The 17,143-nt window shown below is 33.8% G+C and overlaps 1 protein-coding gene across 5 annotated transcripts in view; it reads left to right on the top strand.

Annotated features, from left to right (window-relative positions):
* The window catches only part of NDUFAF6 (NADH:ubiquinone oxidoreductase complex assembly factor 6), a 41,243-nt gene that overhangs the window by 8,307 nt on the left and 15,793 nt on the right, over positions 1 to 17,143 (top strand). For 2 of the 5 annotated variants that reach the window (XM_001379550.4, XM_056823303.1), the window contains exons 2-4: positions 5,701 to 5,800; positions 11,725 to 11,847; positions 13,505 to 13,561. In XM_001379550.4, coding sequence (XP_001379587.1) covers positions 5,701 to 5,800; positions 11,725 to 11,847; positions 13,505 to 13,561 — 280 coding nt within the window. Of the gene's footprint in view, positions 1 to 4,036; positions 4,106 to 5,700; positions 5,805 to 6,985; positions 7,179 to 11,724; positions 11,848 to 13,504; positions 13,562 to 17,143 lie in introns of those variants that run through there. The other 3 variants (XM_056823300.1, XM_056823302.1, XM_056823301.1) reach the window with 3 other exon arrangements.

The following is a 17,143-nucleotide window of genomic DNA, read 5'->3' as shown; positions in this document are numbered from 1 at the left end:
TCTCATTATATAATATCTCTGATACTGTGTACAATGTTCCCCTGTTTTGGCTCACTTTATACTTTGCATCAGTTCATGTAAGTCTGAATTTTTCTGAAAGTATGTTGCTCATCTTTTCTGATGGCACAATAGTATTCCATCATAATCATATTCCACAATTTGTTTAGCCATTTTGCAATTGATAGGTGTCTCCTCAGTTTCTAATTCTTTGCTAATACAAAAAGAGCTGTTTTACATATATATATATATATACATATATATATACATATATATATATATATAATTTTTTTTTGTACACAGAGGTTCTTTTCCCTTTTTTTGGATCTCTTTGGGATTCAGACATAGTAGTGGTATTGCTGGACCAGAGGATATACATTGTTTTATAGATTTTTGTGCATAATTCCAAATTGCTCTCCAGAATAGATTGGTTCACAACTCCCCTAATGGTGCATTAGTGTTTCAATTTTTTCATATCTCCTCTAAAATTTATCATTTTCATTTTTTGTCATATTAACCAATCTGAGAGGTATGGGGTGGTACTTTAAAGCTGTTCTAATTTGCATTTTTCTTATCATTAGTGATTTGGAGCATTTTTTTTTCATATGACTATAGATAACTTTAATTTCTTCTGAAAACTTATTATTCATATCCTTTGACTAATTACCAATTGGGAAATGACTTGTATTATTATAAAATTGACCCTAAGGGCTAGGCTGTTGGAATTAAGTGACTTGCCTGGGATCTGAGGTCACATTTGAACTCAGGATTTCCCATCTTCAGACTTGATGTAGGCTCCCTTCATTGAGCTAGCTGCTTTCCAGTTCTCTTTATATTCGAGAAATGAGCCTTTATCAGAGACATTTTGTGTAAAAAATTACCCCCTCAGCTTTCTGCTTTCCTTGAAACTTTGACTGCATTGATTTCATTTGTGCAATCCCTTTTTAATTTAATATAATCAGAATTATCTATTTTATATCTCATAAAGCTCTATCTTGTTTGTTTATAAATTCTTTCCTTATTCATAGATCTGATACGTAAACTATTCCATGCTTCCTAGTTTGCTTATGGTATCACCCCTTATGTCTAAATTATGTGCTCATTTTGACCTTATCTTGGTATATATTACAAGATATTGGCCTATTCCAAGTTTCTGCCAAGCTGTTTTCTAATTTTCCTTGCAGTTTTTGTCAGATAGTGAGTTTTTGTTTCAAAAACTTGGATCTTTGGGTTTATCAAATACTAGATTATTATGGTCATTTAGTACTGTGTATTGTATATCTCGTCTATTCCACTGATCCACCCTCTATTTCTTAGCCAATTCCAGATTATTTTGATGATCACTGCTTTATAATACAGTTAGAAATTTGGTATTGCTAGGCTACCTTCCTTCGTATTTTTTTCATTAATTCCCTTCATATTCTTGACCTTTTGTTCTTCAGTTGAATTTTGTAATTATTTTTTTCTAGATCTATAAAATAATTTTTAAAAAATCCCTGCCTTCCAATATATTGTATATTAGTTCCAAGGCAGAAGAGGGATATAGGCTAGGCAATATTGCTGTTATTGTGCACAATGTTTTGGTTCTGCTTATTTCACTCTACATCAGTTCATGTAGGTCTTTCCAGCTCTTTCTGCAATCATTCTGTTCATCATTCTTTACAGCACAGGACTATTCCATCACCATCATACACCACAATTTGTTCAGTCATTTCCCAGTTGAGAGATATTCCTTTAGTTTCCAATTCTTTGCCACCACAAAAAGAGCAGCTATAAATAATTTTGTACAAATAGGTGCTTTCCCATTTAAAAAAATTAATTTGGAATATAGAATAATAGAGGTATTACTGATTCAAAAGGTTTGTACTGTTTTATAGACTTGTGCATAGTTCCAAATTGCCCTCCAGAATAGTTGGATCAGTTCATAACTCCACCAGCAATACATTAGTGTGTCCCCATTTTGCCACATCCCCACCAACATTTATCATTTTGGAATTTGTCTTTTAAAAAAAATAATATTTGCATTTATTATATATATTTCCCCATATCATATGTAAAAACAAATTTTTTAACATTAAAAAAAGTTTTGAGTTTCAAATTCTCCTCTTCATAAAAGTTGTAGAGATCATTTTCTTGAAAGGTGAGGTCCAAAGTTGGAATTCAAGTAATTGAGAAGTGAATAGGAGGAGAAGAAATGAAGGGGAAAAGCATAGATAAGAATCTCTAAGTTTGGCTGTGATGAGAAAGAGTTGTGGATACTAGTCTGAGGATGTGGTGAGTTCAAATGAAGTTTTTAAAAGGGTAGAGAAGGTAGAGTATGCCTATTAACTCTAGGTAGACCTGAGCTGAGCATACTGTTTTCATTATGCAGATATAACTACCATAACTATATTTTCTATTCTTTCCTCAGGGATCCAGAGAGAGTTTTATGCCACATTTTATGGAAAGATGAGATAGAGAGGAGAACTTGCCATCTTTTACAGTCTACTGAATAGATGGTTCTTCCTGGTTCAGTGACCAGGCCTCTGATAAAGCCACTTCCCCACACTGCTCTCATAAGACTTCTGTGTCATCCCGATCTTTTAGCACTGAGCCTGTGTGACCCTCAAAGTAGTTAGGACCCCAGTTTAAGTTTAAGAATGTTTTATAGGGGTATACTTTATCCTCATTACATAAGGTTGGGGGGAGATCTGGGCATCTTTTGAGCTTTTGAGATGGACTGAAAACTGTAAGGCTCCTAGTGAAAGAATGGGCCAGCAAATCATGACAACATTGGCTCTAGGAGAGGAGGAGCAGAGTCAACTTTAATATGGCCTGGAGAAATTGGGATTTGCTAGAAATCTATTCTGTTGAGTTTTAAATGGTCAAGAGATGACTTAATGGAAGCTTGGAGCAGGCACTTGTTTTTTTCTACTACTCATCAGGTTTGCTGGGATGAGACTGAGAAGAAAAAGGGACTGAAGTTCTTAGTAACTTGAGTGATTAAAAGTGGGAGTATCAGAAGGGTTTTACTAGATTTGAGAGACTTCTTGATCCTCACTCAAATACTACATATCTTTGTAAGGGTTCAGCCACTTAAGATGTGTCAAAGATAAGTGATACAATAATATACTAATGACATGAATTCATGCACCATTTTCTTTTGAGATACTTCAAGTGCTTCACATGGATTCTTAATCTTCTGGAGGGAAAGAATAAATAACAGTTCCCATTTGGTAAATAAAACAAGAACTGTGTGATCAGACGTAATTGACTGAGGGCATGACTTCTTTCCTGGGACCTGGCATATATATATCCATCAGGTCATGCCACCTCTCAAGTGCTTTAAATATTTTTTAAATTCAGCAGGATTAGGCTTTGGAGATCAGGAAAATTTTTCTATAACATAAGAAAATGTGGATCTCTTGAATCAGTTCAATTTAAAAGCTCTTTGGGAGAATTTTTTTTTTAATTTTTGTATTTGTATCTGTAGTATCTAGTACACTATCTGGCATGTGATTAATGCATGTTTGTTGATTGATTGAATGAACAAGTATTAAATGACTGTACAGAGTATTATGCACAAAGGACAAAAAGATGAAAAACAACCCTTGCTCTCAAGGAACTTTTTTTCCTCCACATACTCATACATACACACAAATAATTTTTTATTTCCCAAATAAAAGAATAGTAAGGGTATTTGGTATTTGGCATTTGGTAAGGGTATAATGGAATTTATTCTCTTAAACCAAGAAATTAGGTTATTTAAACTATAAACAAAGCTCTGTCATCAAATATTAAATCACTCTTTGCTTGTTACATTGTGCTAAGTGAGTTAAATGAGTCAAGGGAAATAGGAAACTTCAGGGGAAAGGAATAGTCTCCCATCTATAACTTGTAGTTGGTGGTGCTCAGCAGACTCAATTCAAATGAATATAGTTTTATCTTACTGTAAATTGTTTTCTTGTTGCATATTGGATATATCTTAAATATTAACAGTCCAAGGATGATAAAATGATAAAAAGAAGTCCTTTCCTGTTTGATACCCTTTCTAGCCTCCTGTTGATTGTATCACATTAAAGAAGATAATAAAAGAAAGAAAAGGAATGAAGCCATACAAGTGTGACTGGTATTCCTATAGTTATTTGGTATGGGAAATGATTGGTACCCCAGGGAAACAACAACTTGCTTATACTAAAAAAGCAGAAAAAAGGTCTCCAGAAATAGAAGTTCATTTCTGTTTGTACAAATGAAATGAGGATTCTCAGCAAAAACTCCTACATGTACTTTTTATTAGTAACTTGAAGCTTAAAAATATCTTTTGAATTCATTAGCCAGGGAAAATTTTTTATTAGTGTCCTATGAACTTCTGTCTGAAATGACTTATTTGGAGTAAAAATGAGTCCAAAGAATGAAGTTTTACGTGTACACCTTCCTCTGTGGCCTATCTTAGCGAAGATGAGAATAAAAAAACCATAAAATTTTCCTTTAGGGCTATCTCAGCCCAATCCTGAGTTCCTGATAAGAGGAAGTTTTCAAATGCTAGGGTTGTATAGTATTTTGTGGGGGCAGCTGGGTGGTTCAGTGGATTGAGAGCTAGGCCAAGAAGAGATGGGAGGTCCTACGTTCAAATCTAGCCTCAGATACTTCCCAGCTGTGTGACCCTGGGAAAGTCACAACTCCCATTGCCTAGCTCTTACCACTCTTCTGCCTTGGAACCAACACACAGTATTGATTCTAAGACAGAAGGTAAGGGTTAAAAAAAAAGTTGTTTTTTTTAAAAAAATCTATCAGATAAAACCCTTTATTTTAGAAAACTTACCCTAGAAATATTTTTGGAACTGATAGCAAGTTAGATTCCCCAAGAGAAAAGCAGCTGGGCAGATTCTTATCTCTATAACATTTTGACATGTTTTGCTTGGCTGTTTTTGTTTTTAGTTTCTGCACGCTCCCTAGTGGCCAAAAATCACATTGCTGTTTTATATCACTTGTTTGTGATAAGATGGTAAAAATACTGCCAATGAAAACTTTTTTGTTTAAATAGTAAGTCCTAAAAAGAAAGAGACTTCAGAATTGGACAAAGATTATTTTCCCCAAAGCCAGTGGAATACTGTCATGTTTTTTTCTGAAATTAGAAAAAGAAATAACTAAGTATGTAAATTGCTTTCAGTGATAAAATATAATAGTATACTGTAGCATATTGTTTTTGACTTTATTTTTATATTTAATTATTTGCCTATTAAAGCAAAATCAGTTTTTTAAATTGTAGATTATATTAAGATAATAAATATTTAGAGTATTTTATTATTTTTAAACTAGCCTGACCATTTTTCAGGGCTATTATTTTTTATATTATAAAGTATCTGGCTATAAAAAATAGCAACAACAAAGAAACACTTGTAATATTCTCTTAACAATTTTTTCTTAATGTTTTCAAAAGTTTTCCTCATTCCTTGGAAAGTATCCTGTAGTATAGTTTCTTTGTATTTGTCTTTGAGATAAAGTAAAATAAGAACTTTCAGTACAGTAATTAAAAAATATATATTGTGAGATCCCTAATTTGTCTGATGTAATATGGGAAAATTTTTTTTCACACTTATCTTTACCTTCATGTCTACTCAAAATAGAAAGTTGTTAGCTGCTTATAAATGAACATGCCAAATGTATGTTTATGCAGAATTTAGAAATCAACTCATAACTTCTTGTTTGTTTTTTTGTTTATAGGAAAAGAGACTATGAAGGATATTTATGTTGCCTGTTACTGCCTACTGAAGCCCGAAGCTCTGCTTTTGCTTTGAGAGCCTTCAATGCGGAATTGGCTCAGGCTGGTATTAAAATAATTTAAATAGTCAACTAAAACTGTTGGTGTTTGATTGTGGTTAAAATCTGTATAGCAAAGAAAACGAATTATATATTAAATAATAGTTACTATTTCTAATATATCTTAGAAGGTTTGTTTCTCTGGATAAATATTTTAAAATAAATATTTAAAACAGAAGTAAAGTGAATCCTAACAACCCATCTCAAATTCTAATTGGTAAACTTCCAGTTTACATGTTGATTTGAGACTTTTAGTTACATTTTCAAAGATTAAATGGTGAAAAAAAAAAGAAAAATCATAGTTAATATAGTCTACTTATCTGTTTCCTTGTGTAGTATAAAATGAGTGTGTAATTGTTTAGTTTTATCAAACAATTGAGAAACTAATCCCTATTATTTATATAGCACTTTTGATTTTCCAAAGCACTTTCAAATGTGTTATCTTAGTTAAGGTTGTATCTCTGTGTCTAAAGGGAACATTGGAGGCCATTCTCTAGATTAGAGGTGTCAAGCAGGTCAGTAGCCCAGAGTACATTCCAGGTTAAAATGTAATTGTGAAATACTTAAAGATTTTTTTAAAAAACCGGGATTACCTTTTAAAAATTATGTCTGTATAAAGCCTATGGAGATCCTTATGTCTAGTTTAGTGGCCCTCATTTCTATTTGAGTTTGATACTACTAATCCAGATAAGATGATTGAGGCCATAAAATATTACTGTTTCTGTATTTTTCCGTGCCATTCTTCCTATTTAGTATGCTGTCCTTTTTCTCCTTTGCCCATTCAAATTATGCCTCTTCTTCAAAACTTGGGTCAGTTCCTACCCTTTTCTACTAAAGCTCTGTTTTAAAGTAATATTTTTTTGTTTTTATTGTCAGTTCCAAATTCTCTTCCTCCTTTAGCTTCCTCCCTCATCCATTGGAAAGGCACAATACCCATTATATATATAAAGTCATGCAAAATATATTTCCGTTTTGGCCACGTTGCAAAAAAAAAAAGGCAAGAAAAATATACTTCAGTATGTGCTTGGAGATTGTTGATTTTTCCTCTGGAGGTAGTATTTTTCATCAGGAGCCCTTTGGAATTGTCATATACCAATCTTATTAATTAAAGTAGATAAGTCTTTTCACAGTTGATTCTTCTTACAATATTGCTGTTACTATATACAGTGTTTTCCTATTTCTTTTGTAGCAAGGGAGAGAATGATTGACAGGTCTTGAGACACAGAATCTTGCCTGAGCTGGTTGAATCAGAGTTCCAAGGAACAGTTTTGCCAACTACCACTCTGGAGCTGAAAGGTGAAGGAAGAAGGTGTATAGCTGAGACATTCTAGAAATCCATCCATCAAGCAACTGGCCTTTGAGGATCTGCTGACTGGTGAGAGGTAATCTCCAGTCTTCTGGTGGACAGCTTCTGGAGAACTGACCTCTACTTTGCTGAGACCATGAGAACACCATACCTGGGATTCCTGTAATATGATCAATCATTGACTCTGTGAAAATTTTGGGTTTGCTGTGGGATTTAGCCTTGATAGTCCAGTGACTCACACTTGTATGGATTGGATTTCCAGTATTTCTCAGCTATACACCTTCCTCCTTTACCTTTCAGCTCTAGAGTGGCAGTTGGCAAAACTGTTCCTTGGAACTCTGATTCAACCAGCTCAGGCAAGATTCTATGTTTCAAGACCTGTCAATCATTCTCTCCCTTGCTACATTGCTCACTTTGTATGAGCTCATACAAATCTTCCCAGGTTTTTCTGAAACCATCCCCTTTGTCATTTCTTACAGCACATTTTAAAGCTTTTTGTGATCATATTAGCTAACATTAATTTTTCTTTTTTGAACACTTATAATACTTATTATCAGTGTCAGCTGGCTTAGCAATTAGTTATGTTTTGTTTCTTATTATTTTATATCTAATTCTTGTGTAAACTCTGAGGATAGTCAAAACATTCATTGTATCTTAAAGATATTAGGGGCCCAATAAATTTTTTGAATAAATTATTAATTTCATATTTATAGGTCCTAGATTCTTTGCTAGATTATACTATCTTTAAAGAATAGTCGAATTTAGAGCACTGGTCATCTAGTCTTTTACAAATGAAAAAATTGATGTCTAGACAGGCTTTGCTCAAGGTCACATTGGTAGTAGGTAGTGTAAGATGGGATTTTAAGATGGTAGTTATGTTGAATTTCAGTCTTTGATAACCTTTCCCTGACACAGAGAAAGAAAGATGGCTTCTCTCTCTTTCAATCTTGAACATGCAATCTGACTTCCATTTAAAACAGTAACAGGTTTATTATAAAGTATTGATTTGAATAAGCTAAGGTATGTGGGCTAGAGATTCCCTATCACTAGTAATTTCTACCTTTTCCTACACCACTGACCCTGTAAAGGATTGCTTTGATCCTCAACAGAGTTGAGGCTACTCTCACTCCCTCTCTGTCTCTATTCCCAGTTCTATCTGGCTATCTAAGCTAAGCCCATACAAATTATAATCTTTTTTTTTTTTGATGGTATGCATAAGGGTTTTATTTATTTATTTTTTTTGACTTTTCTTTTTTTTTATATTTTATTTGATCATTTCCAAGCATTATTCATTAAAGACATAGATCATTTTCTCTCCCCCCCCACCCACCCATAGCCGATGTGTAAATCCACTGGGCATTACATGTTTTCTTGATTTGAACCCATTGCTATGTTGATAATATTTGCATTAGAGTGTTCATTTAGAGTCTCTCCTCTGTCATGTCCCCTCAACCGCTATATTCAGGCAGTTGCTTTTCCTCGGTGTTTCTACTCCCACAGTTTATCCTCTGCTCATGAATGGTGTTTTTTTTTTTCTCCTAGATCCCTGCAAATTGTTCAGGGACATTACACCGCCACTAATGGAGAAGTCCATTACGTTTGATTGTACCACAGTGTATTAGTCTCTGTGTACAATGTTCTCCTGGTTCTGCTCCTCTCGCTCTGCATCACTTCCTGGAGGTCTTTCTAGTTCACATGGAACTCCTCCACTTTATTATTCCTTTTAGCACAATAGTATTCCATCACCAACATATACCACAATTTGCTCAGCCATTCCCCAATTGATGGGCATCCCCTCGTTTTCCAGTTTTTGGCCACCACAAAGAGCGCAGCTGTGAATAACAAATCATAATCTTTAATGAAAGCCAGAAATCATTGTTGAGTGAGGAACTGGTGCCAGGTGTGACTGATCACATAGGTATTGGCAGAGCCTACCAAGGTAACTCAGAAGTTCAGGTCACTGTCACTGGTGATTTTCTCTTGAGTCTTCACTAGATGTTATTTCAGAATACTCCCACAGGATTTCAAGAACTTCCTTTTACTTCCTGGTTTCCTACATTCCACCAAACTTATGTGTCTCCACTCTGGTCCATTACCCTCTTCCCAAAATCCTTCCTATCAGTAGCAGAGACAGGACTCATCCTCTGACTGTAGGTCGAGTCTTCTTTTTCACTCTTTAAGGCTGTTCTGTGCCTCATAGACATGGCGTCATTCATTTAATTGGTGTTACATGTCTATAACTACAAGTTTTTCAGAGTTACCAGAGACTTTAGAAAGCTTTGGTGACTTACTCATGGTCAGTCAATCAGTCAACATTTATTAAGTGTCTGCTGTATTCTAGGTATTATGCTAAGTGCTGGGGATACAAAAAAAAAAAGCAAAAGATAATCCCTTCCTTGAAGGAGTAGAAGTACACAACATGCAAAAAAATATATACAGAGCACAGGAAGTAATTAACAGAGGGAAGGTACTACTAGAATGAAGAGAGCATTGGGGAAGGTTTTTAGTAAAAGAAAAGATTTTAGTTGGGACTTTAATGAAGCTAGGAAATTTATGTAGGCAGAGTTGAGGAGGGAGAGCATTCCACGAAAGGGGGACAGCCAGAGAAAATGCCATAGCTGTGAGATGGAGTGTCTTGTTTATGGAATGGCCAGGAGAGCAGTGTCCCTAGATCAAAGAATATACATCAGAGAGTAAAATATAAGAAGACTGGAAAGGTAAGAGAGAACTAGAACTGGAAAGAAGAGAGAAGGTTGTTAAGGGAATACCAAAAGTCACGTCACATAGTGTCCAAGGTAGTGGGATATGAACCTAGCTCTACCAGATTCCAGGTCTCTCACTCTCTCCTTTAGGCCAAATGGCCTCAATTTACTTTGTGATATGCATGCATTTTTGTAATTCCTGTGATGTTTAACAGTACTGAGTCTGAGGTTATATTAGATGCTCAAATACTTAATACATTTAATTTTTCCTGAGCTTAGAGAATTGAATTATCTAGATAATTTTAGTTCTTCAATTTACTTTTCATATAAAATGCTGAGATAGTAAATCAATTGAAGTTTGATTTTGAAATTGCTTAGTAATCTATTTCCTAACCTCATTTGAAATAAAAGTGAAATATGACAGCTTTAATTTTTTTTTTAACCCTTACCTTCTATCTTGTAGCCAATACTACATATTGGCTCCAAGGCAGAAGAATGGTAAGGGCTGGGCAATGGGGATTAAGTGGCTTGCCCAGGGTCACACAGCTGGGAAGTGTCTGAGGCCAGATTTGAAGCTATGACCTCCCCTCTCTAAGCCTGGCTCTTAACCCACTGAGCCACTCAGCTGCCCACTTTAATTTCATATAAAGATATTAATTCAGGTTAAGTGTAAAGGAAAGATAAATAAGAGAGCTAATGAGTCCATTGATGAAAACAGTCACTTTATCATTATTTACTTACTCTTGCAAATGATATGTAATGCCACTGAATTATTATAATTACAAAAATTATTAATAAACACTTATTAGATGTACTAACACATATAATATTTACTGTGTGCTAGGCACTGTGCTAAATACTTTACAATTATTATCTCATTTGATTCTCATAATAATTCTAAGAAGTAGGCCCTCAATCCATACACTGTACCACCTAGCTGTTAATTTATGCCTAATCATTAATCTTAGCAAAGATAATGCTACCAGTAGTTGATAGAGATAGTTTAGAAATAAATGGTTTGTAGTGGCTGTTCCAGGGCCTCCCTGGGATCTGCTAGCTTTCTTAGTACTTATCAGTCACATGACTTGGGATTTCTTTCCTTTTTTTTTTTGTCTAGATCTGTGATTTTAGCAGTGTCAGGAACTTCTGGTCAGTAAGTTTCCTCTGTTAATGCAGATCAGCAACTGTTCTGTGCTTCATAGTCTGGAAGAGTTGCCTGACGCCTTGAGAGGTCCAGTGACTTGTGCAGCGTCAAACAATCAATCTGTGTCTTAGGTACAATTTGAACCTGCTTTGAAATGTGGTGAGGCCTTTGTGCACTATATGCACCACATTTCCTTTCACCTTGGAAATAGGACTAAGAAATTGTTAGAGTAAGAAAGAACAAATAAATTTAGCTAAAGACCAATTTTTATTGTGTCCTGTAGGTTTTGTAGCTATTCTCCAGATCATGTTGTGAAAATTTTTTGTACTAATAATCATATATATGGGTAGTCAGGGTTATTTTTTAACATACCACTAACTAGTATCCTTGCAATTTTGACCAGAATTATTAATTTCATGTGAATTTTATCCTCAGCATCCCTGACATTGAGAGTATTGACTGATGTAAAGAAATAGTGAAAAATTGGAGGATATAGGGAGAGCAACCTGGACATATTTCCTCCCCACAACCCCAATTATAAAATATAGACATCAGTGACTTTTTTCTGATAGAAAATAAAGTAATCTGAAGCTAAGGCTTTAGATTACTAATAGTGATTAAAATGTAACTAATACAAATTTGAGGCGAAATAGGAAACAGATGTGAAGAATCAATCCTAATTTTGACCTGAATCATTATCTGATTACCTCCATAGCTGCATACATAAATATATGTATAAGTAGTGCATTTATTCACATTTTAAACTCTTTTTATAGGTTAAAGACTCAATCTCTCAGAAAACAATTGGTCAGATGCGAATGCAGTTTTGGAGGAAAGCTGTGGAAGATATGTATTCTGACAATCCGCCCCATCAGCCAGTGGCCATTGAATTATGGAAGGTGAAGAAAAGTTCTTGTTTCTTTTAATGTTACTTGGAAGAAAATATTAGATACTTATATATGTTATTTGATAGTCCTTTATTATAAATGAAATTCTTAGGCAGTTGTTAGTTTGAGATCTGTTAACTGTGGCAAAGGGCTTAAAATCATCTACCATATAACAGTCTGAAAGTAGCTTGAACGTAAATCTGTTGCTTTTTATATATTTCTTACTAAAAGGAATGTCAACACAGAGCAGGGTTTTTCTTTTCTTTTGTTTTTCTATTACAGATCACTTATAAATTCCAAATGCTTCCTCTGTTAATCCATCATGGTACTGAGGAGATATCGGGGTTCTTGGAGTCTTAGCTAATCTGGCAGGCTTTACTATGCCAGAAAGACTTAAATATGGGGCCTAGTGACAATCTGTCTGTGGCTTAAAGACCAGGCTGGCTAAATTCAGAGAGGGTCATCACCAGGTTGGCTATAGAGTAGCATAACAACTATTGAAGACATGTTTAGTAGATGAGATAAGCTATTAAATATTGTGATCTAAGTTGGTGGAAAGTGACCATCAGAGTGGAAAGGATTGAGTTCATGTCCTATGACATCATTTGAAGGAATTGGGACATGTTTAACCTGTAAGGTTTGGGATAGTTATCTTTAACTACTTGAAAAGACTGCCATATAGAAGAGAGATTATGATTGTTCTGCTTGTCTCCAGAAGTTGGAAAGGGTCAAATAGAGGATTGATATTATTTTTTTAAAAAATCGAACAGAGTTATCCAGAAGTCGAATTAGCTTCCTCGGGAGACATTAGGGTCCTGCTCCCATTAAAGGTCTTCAAATAAAGGCTGGATGACTACTTGCTTAGTATTTTGTAATAGGGATCCATTTAAAATTATGAATTGAACTAGATTCTCAATTTCTGTGATTCTGGTTGTAGAGTTTAAAATAGGGGAAACATTTTTTACTCTTCATTTATTATTACCTTTTATAAGCTTTTTAATCACTATGAGAATTCATCAGTGAGACATTGACTTTCATGATAGCCTCTTAGACCACAGTGTTTCACAGTAAATATAGATATGGTTTGGAAAGAAAAGCTATAGCACATTTAGAAGAGGGTAACTTGAAAAAGTATTATCAAAATAGTTTTTGGTTAGAAAATACTTAAAAAACATAAATCCTTTGTATATGTAAACTGAAATGATACATAATTCATGCTTTTCCTTTGGTTCTTTAGGATATGCTATTTTCATTTTTAAGGAAATAATTTTTTCTTCAAAGAGACCATCTGTATGTTTTAGGAGTGAAGTACTTAATAACAGGATAGCCTTAAAATACCAGCTACAGAGAAGCCAGGGTGCATCAGGTAAATGAAAAGCTTTTTTAGGGGGGAATTTTAATAGTAGTAGAACCACTTAAATTACTAAATAGCTCAGGGAAGTAGTCCAGTTAGTGGGAAAAATTAGGAGAATTCTTTAGTTGGAAATGATTTGAAATATCTTCCATGAATATTTTCTTCTTCCCTGTTGTCTTGTCTATCACCTCTGTTTTTTTAATACAGTGTACCATTGTAAATATTTATCCCTTAACCAATGTTTTTGTTGTTTTTTATTCATATTTTCATAAGTTTTTATTTGTCAGTATTTTAAAAAATAATTCTCTTTTTTAGGCAGTCAAGAGGCATAATCTAACTAAAAGATGGCTTGTGAAAATAATTGATGAAAGAGTAAGTTGAAAATTCCACAGTTGTAATTCTTAATTGTAAAGGTAATGCTTCTGTTAAAGAAATCTCATGGAGAAAAAATAAACTATCAAAATCTATGGAATTGAGTTTTTGAGAAGAGTTCGGTCTATATGAACTTTAAGAGAAGTATCATCCTCAACATTCTCATCATTTTAATACACATGATTATATTCCAGCCTCCATGAGTGAATTCTCTTCCAGTAATACAGGAGTAGCACAGATGCAACAGTTTTATAGTCATAATTGGTGGAGTCCCATCCCTACTGAGTCAGTGGAATTAGGTCCCCACTCGGATATCAAATTGCTTTGTAGTTTAGACAAAAACATCTAAATTTTCTGATTCATTATTGTTTGGGTTTTTTCATCAATTTCCTAGTGCTATAAAAATTAAAATACATTGAATTTACCTAAAAAAAATTCTTTCACAAATATGTAGCACAAGTAAGAGGTTTCAATATGGCAGATTTATTTACTTTAACATACAGGACATATGACATACAAGATAAATGTATCTATAGTAGCTCAACATATCTGTCTAGTCTTACTTCACATTATTCTCCTTTCTACACTGGGTCCCAACTAGCCTGGATTACTTGCTTTTTTCTGAAGTTGGCATTTCTCATTTTTATAACATTCCATCTTCTGTCTTTCATCCCTGGAATGCCATTCTTCATCATCTCTGTCTCTTTGTAGCTTTAGTTTTCTCTAAGGCTTAGGTCATGCGCCAGCTCCTATGGGAAGCCTTTCCTTACAAAACTAGTTGTTTATTCTTGCCTTCCATGTTCAGATCATGCTTACTTCTTTACAGATTTTATCTCTTAGATGAATGGTTTTTTTGAGTACAGGGTCTTTTTCATTAATGACTTTATAGTCCTACTACTTAATATAAGTATTTGCATGAAATCATTTTTTTAATGAGTATGTATTGAATTGAAATTTGGCTCTTCAATTAAGTTTTTTTTTTCTCCATTGATAGATCCATTCTTCCAGGTTTAAAAGAAAGATTAAAAAGATTTTGTCTGATCTGTAGGTTTCGTGTTTGATGCTTGTTCCTAACAAATCAATACAATTTGAAGGATAAAGAAGGGTTAATAATTTTTGCTAAAGGTGTTATTATTACTCAGTATGCCTAAACATTGCAGATCTGGACACTTAAAGAATGAAAACAAATCTGATTAGAAATGATAAAAATTTGCTTACAGATATGTGCCCTACAAATGAATCTTACTTTATATGACATCCCCATATCTTGAACTTTTCCCTCCTTCCCAAGATTTTCAGGCTGTTGACAAAGCAATTGTTTGTTATTGAACTTTATACCAGATTAATAAAAGGCTATCAGGAAATGATTCCTAAATGTGTGACTTTTAATATATTTATCTTTATTTAATAGCTATATATCTGAAAAATTGAATGTAAATGTAAATTTTGATATATCATAATTTTAAAATAGTATTTAATTATTTAAAATGCTCTGGGAATGAAATTTAAAGGCAATCTTCAGTTTAAATGAAGGCACAGTTTCTTGAGGTCAGGGGCTATCTTTGTTTTTTGCCATTGTTTTTCCAGTGGCCAGTATGTAGTTGTTGCTTAGTAAATTTTTGTTGAATTAAAAGTTTGTTGAATCTCAGTTTTGGAGTTCTAAGTTTTTGTGAATCCAGTTTTCTTAAAGTTAATGTAGCTAATTTGGGAAATAACTTTTATGTTGAAAAAAGATAATTTTGGTTGATAAATTGTGGAAGCAAGAATATAATTCTTGGAATAATTGTAATTTTCTTTTCACTCATTTTAATGTTCTAATAATTACATATGATACCTTTATTATATATCTTTCTGCTGAGAAGCGTAGGGCATATATTACATCTCTCTTTTTTATTTCTTGAATTTCCATATGAAATTGGTAATTAGTCAGATATTTTTTTAATAATAAATAGGAAAAACTGAAGTAAAGTACAATTAAATAATCACTCAGGGTCACAGTTAAAAGTAGTGATAGTTTCAAAGTAGATCTGTTTGACTGATTATTAAATGTCTACAGAGGGAATGTAGTCTTTTCTTAAAAAAACAGCCCAAGAAGATACAATCCTTAGTCAGCCATGAACTTACAGTTTTTTCCCCCAAGTAGTAATGAATTGTGCAGAATCTCCCATTTGTTTTTGCCTAGTTTTTCCTTGTGTGTTTTGTATTTTGTGAAATGATTGATAGAATTTAGAAGTTTTTTCTGTGTTAAGATAGCTGATGTTCTCTGGGATTAGGTCTGCAAACTTGGTTTCATTAGTGCCATATACTAATCAAATAACTTAAAAATGTTTTAAAGCTGTGAACAGGGGCAGCTGGGTAACTTAGTGATTGAGAGCCAGGCCTAGAGACAGGAGGTCCTAGGTTCAAATCTGGCCTCAGACACTTCCCAGTTGTTTGACCCTGGGCAAGTCACTTAACATCCATTGCCTAACCCTTACCACTCTTCTGCCTTGGAACCAATACACAGTATTAATTCCAAGACAGAAGGTAAAGTTTAAAAAAAAAAAGGTTGTGAACAAATCCCTTATAATTCCATATAAATTAGAACCAAAAAAGATTCTTTATTAAACTGCAGCTCCGTTATTTAAAGCTTCTTTTTTATTTAAGCACATAATAAAATCACTATGTAATGTTCAAAGCTGTGTTGTTTCTCTTCTTTACATTAAAAAGTTTTAAATGCTGTCCCCTTTCCTCCCCCTCTCTTTTTCTTTCTTCCCCTCCCTTTACCCCCCTTTTCCTCTCACTTTTCCTCTCTTCTCCTCTCTCCTCCCACCCATCTATCCCTATATAAAACAAAACAAAATAAAAACCATTGTAATTAGTCATAAGAATAGTCAAAACAAAACAAATTTCTACATAGTTCATGTCCAAAAAATATGTTTCGTTCTGTACCTTGAGTCTGTCACTTTTTGAAAAGGAGATTAGATTAGCATTTTTATCATCCCTCCTCTAGAATTCTGGTTCTTCATTGCATTGATTGGAGTTTTTAGATATTTCAGGTTTTCTTTATACTGTTGTGATAGTATATATTGTTCTCCTGCCTATCCAAGAACTTGACTGATACAGATTAACAAGGCCCATTTTTCTCTTATTTATATTAGTTGAACTAATTTTATTTTCTATATAGTTGCAGCTACTATAAGCTGCCAGTAGCTATAGTTTTCTGTTTTCTAAATGTGGTGTTTTTTAAAAGTGATACTTTTTTTAAACTCTTATCTTCTGTTTTAGAGTTGATACTAAATATTAGTTCCAAGGCAGAAGAGCAATAGGACATAAGCAATTGGACCTAAGTGACTTGCCCATGGTCACGCAGTTAGGAGGTGTCTGAGGCCAGGTTTGAAGGCCTCCTGTCTCTAGTCCTTGCTCTCTATCCACTGAGACATGCGGCTGTCTTAACATGATAATGTTTTAAGTATAACCATTTAATTTTTTTGTACCATCTTTAGAACTCTTGTCTTTCCTCTTCAAATATTTATGGTTTTCCATTTCTCTTCCTTCTCCCTTCAAAAAAGCTCCCTAAAATGTGTACTTTCCTTCATCTTT

The sequence above is a fragment of the Monodelphis domestica genome, chromosome 3 (assembly GCF_027887165.1).
Source record: "Monodelphis domestica isolate mMonDom1 chromosome 3, mMonDom1.pri, whole genome shotgun sequence".
In the NCBI taxonomy this organism is placed as follows: Eukaryota; Metazoa; Chordata; class Mammalia; order Didelphimorphia; family Didelphidae; genus Monodelphis; species Monodelphis domestica.
This window is presented reverse-complemented; position numbering and strand designations above follow the sequence as displayed.